At 15.9% G+C, this 3,622-nt stretch overlaps 1 protein-coding gene across 1 annotated transcript; it reads left to right on the top strand.

The window, feature by feature from the left end:
* Positions 1-1,822: 1,822 nt before the first annotated feature.
* On the top strand, positions 1,823-3,622 carry PF3D7_0813000 (conserved protein, unknown function; the record flags this gene model as incomplete). The annotated part of the gene is made up of 1 exon (XM_001349360.1): positions 1,823-3,622. The coding sequence occupies one exon, from the start codon at positions 1,823-1,825 to the stop codon at positions 3,620-3,622; it is 1,800 nt and encodes a 599-aa protein (XP_001349396.1).

Raw genomic sequence — 3,622 nt, 5'->3', positions numbered from 1 at the left:
TATACATAAATATATAGTATTTAATTATACAATTTTTATAATATATATATTTATATATAATTTACATATAATATTTATTATATATCAAAAATAGAATAATAACATAAAAAAATAAATCTCATATTTTAAAAAAAGCAGTACATGCAAAATAATAACAAGCCGAATTAAACAACAAATAATATATATAATAATATAATACAAGAATTTATTATTTGTTTTTTTTTTTTTTTTTTTTTTTTTTTTCATATATTTTTTAATAAGTATTTTATTTTGTTATTATTAACATATATAATATTATAAATATTATTATATATAAAAAATTATAATAAAATTTTTAAAATATTTTTATTATAAAATAATATATTTATAGAATAAAAAAAAAAAAAAACCTCATATTATTTATTATATTGTATGTATATATGTATTCATTCATTTATATAAAATATACTACATAATTATTATTGTATATATATATATAATATATCATATGCTCTTTTATATAACATATTGAGATTATACTATTATATAATATAATATTATAATATATATATATAAATATATATTATAATATTTAATTATTTTTTTTATATATGTATTTATTATATATAAACTTTAATTTTTTTTTTTTTTTTTTTTTTTTTTTTGGTTTCTTTTTTAAAAAAAAAAAAAATATTAAATAATAATAATATTTAAAAATTAAAAATAAAAATAATATTTATATATAAAATATATATATATTATAATATATTCATGTATTTTCCTGATTTTTTTTTTATTAAATTGAATTTTTTTTTTTTTTATTTATTTATTTTTAATTTATAAAGATATATATAATATATATATATTTTAATAATCATTTAATTTATATATTTATTACTATATACTATAAGATAAATAAGAAAAATATAATATATAATATATATTATAAATATGTATATATATATATATATATATATATTTATATTTATATATATATAATTATATATAATATATATTAAGAACAAAAAAAAGCATTCCGCATATTTATTTTTTTTATTATTATATAAAAAAATATATAAATATATGTTTTTTTATATATTTAAAAATTTCTCCTTATTTTTGTATTAAATAATTTTTACTATTTAAAAAAAAAAAAAAAAGAAAATCCATAATTTTTAAAAGATTTTTTTTTTTTTTATATATACAAAATAGGCATAATTATATATATTTATATATATATATATAATTATCCTACTGTATTATTATATATGTATATATTTATTGACTATTTACACACATATTTATTATAATATAAATTAAATTTTTCTTTTTTTTTTTATGTATATGTTATGAAAATTTTGTTGTTATATATATTTTTTTAAGATTTGAGAAAAATATGTAGTTACCACAAAGAGGGATATATATATATATATATATATAATATATATATGTAATATATATTCCATTTTATTTATATCTTTAAATATATAATTAATTTATTTTTTCGCATACAAAATAGTATATATAATATATGTATATATTACGAAAAAAAAAAAAACCTTTTTTTTTTTTTTTTTTTTTTTTTATAAATATCATAAAAAATATATAAATTTTAAAGCCTATAAGATATAATAAATATATCAAAAAAGAAAAAAGAAAAAAATTTTTGATTATGTTTTCTTCTTTTTTTTTTTTTTCTCCATTTTGCTTTAAAATTAATGTTTTGTTCTTTTAAAAAATATATTGAATAAAAATATAGTCTACATATATATATATATATATATATATACATCTGTCTTTAGGAAAAAAGAAAGAAGAAATTGTACATAATAAATAAGTAAAAATGTCGTCAGCAACACAATTGGGTATATCAGAAAGAGAATACGAAGAAGCTTTAGCTGTGGAGAAATTGTTTTTTTTATCATCAAGAGAAAGATGTAATTATTGTAATTATGGAAAGTCAACATTTGTTGACACATTTAATTATGAATTTTTATGTGACAAATGTTCATATAGAAGTAAACATAAAAAGAAAATAGGAGAAGATTCGATAAGTTATTATGATGTGCAAAAATTAGAAAAAAAATTCGGTGATTCAGCTTATTATAAACAACATAGTAATAATAATAAACATCATCACCACCACCATCACCATCATAATAAAAAATCAAGTTATAGTCAAGAAAAAAAATCGAAATCAAAAAATCGACGCTCATCAACTAGAAAACATATAGAAGTAGTAACAGATAGTTCTGATTCAGAGTATGATGAAAAATTTAAAAAAAAAGAGAAAAAAAAAAAAAAAGAAAGAGATAGAGACAGAGATAAAGATAGAGATAAAGATAAGGATAAAGATAGAGATAGAACAAGAGATAGAACAAGAGATAGAACACGAGAAAAAAGTTATAAAGATAATAAAGATAGTAAATATAAAAAAAAAAAAAAATATGATGATTCAGATGATGATTTTGATGACGAATTTAGTTTAAATGATTATGATCCAAATACTCCTGGTATGATTGGAATTATGAATTCAAATAATATGAGTAATTCAGATTACAAAAATAATTTCGATAATAATTTTAATGAATTCGATGGGAATCATTTAAATTATAATCAAATGAGCGAACATAATTATCATGATTTTAATGCATTTAATAATAATATAAATAATCATATACCATTTGATAATAATAACAATCCATATTCAAAAAATAATTTTCATTTAAAATATATGAACTCACCAAGTAGTGATCTAGCTAATATCAATCCAATATGTTCAGATGATTTTAATCCAATGTATTTTAATAAAATGAATTATCCTAATAATTTTAATGTGAAATTAAATGAAGATAGTGATATAAATAATAAAATGAAATATAATAATAAAATGAGTATGGTACCATATGACCCTTTTGATAATAGTAGTAATGGTGAAAGCAATAGATATAGTAATGCTATGGATAATGCAAATTATTATAACACCACAAATAATATGAATAACATGAGTAATATGAGTAATATGAGTAACTTGAATAATATGAATAATATGAGTAACATGAATAATATGAATAATATGAGTAATATGAGTAATATGAATAATAGATTATATTTATTAAATAAAAGAAGTTCCTTAAATAATAATTATTCACCAAATAATATAAAACCTTTATATAATCAACAATATTCAAATAAAAATTTGTATAATACCCTAAATCATAATCAAAATCCATTGAACCAAAAAATGTCTTTTGATAATAATATACCGAGTAATAAAAATAAAATGTATCAAAACAAAAAAAATTCAACATATTTATTAAATAATAATTTAAATAAATCAAATAGTGGTTCAGGATTATTACACTCAGGCAATAATATGAATTTATTATGTTATTCACAACAAAATAGTTTAAATGATATGAATAGATTTCATGATAATAATATGTATAATCCTGATTTTGCCCCTGTAAACGTTTCTGATAAAAACCCATTTTCTCTACACAATATGATATCCACACCTAACAACCGAAAATCATATAATGCTTTAAATAGTTTAAATAGTGATGTAAGTAATAATAGTATAAGTAGAAATTCATTTAAGGCATTGAGTTATCCTGTTTTTGATTCAAACAAAAAATTTTAG

Source organism: Plasmodium falciparum, assembly GCF_000002765.6.
Source record: "Plasmodium falciparum 3D7 genome assembly, chromosome: 8".
Taxonomy (NCBI): Eukaryota; Apicomplexa; class Aconoidasida; order Haemosporida; family Plasmodiidae; genus Plasmodium; species Plasmodium falciparum.
Note: the sequence above shows the minus strand (reverse complement) of the source record. Positions and strands in the feature narration are given on the sequence as shown.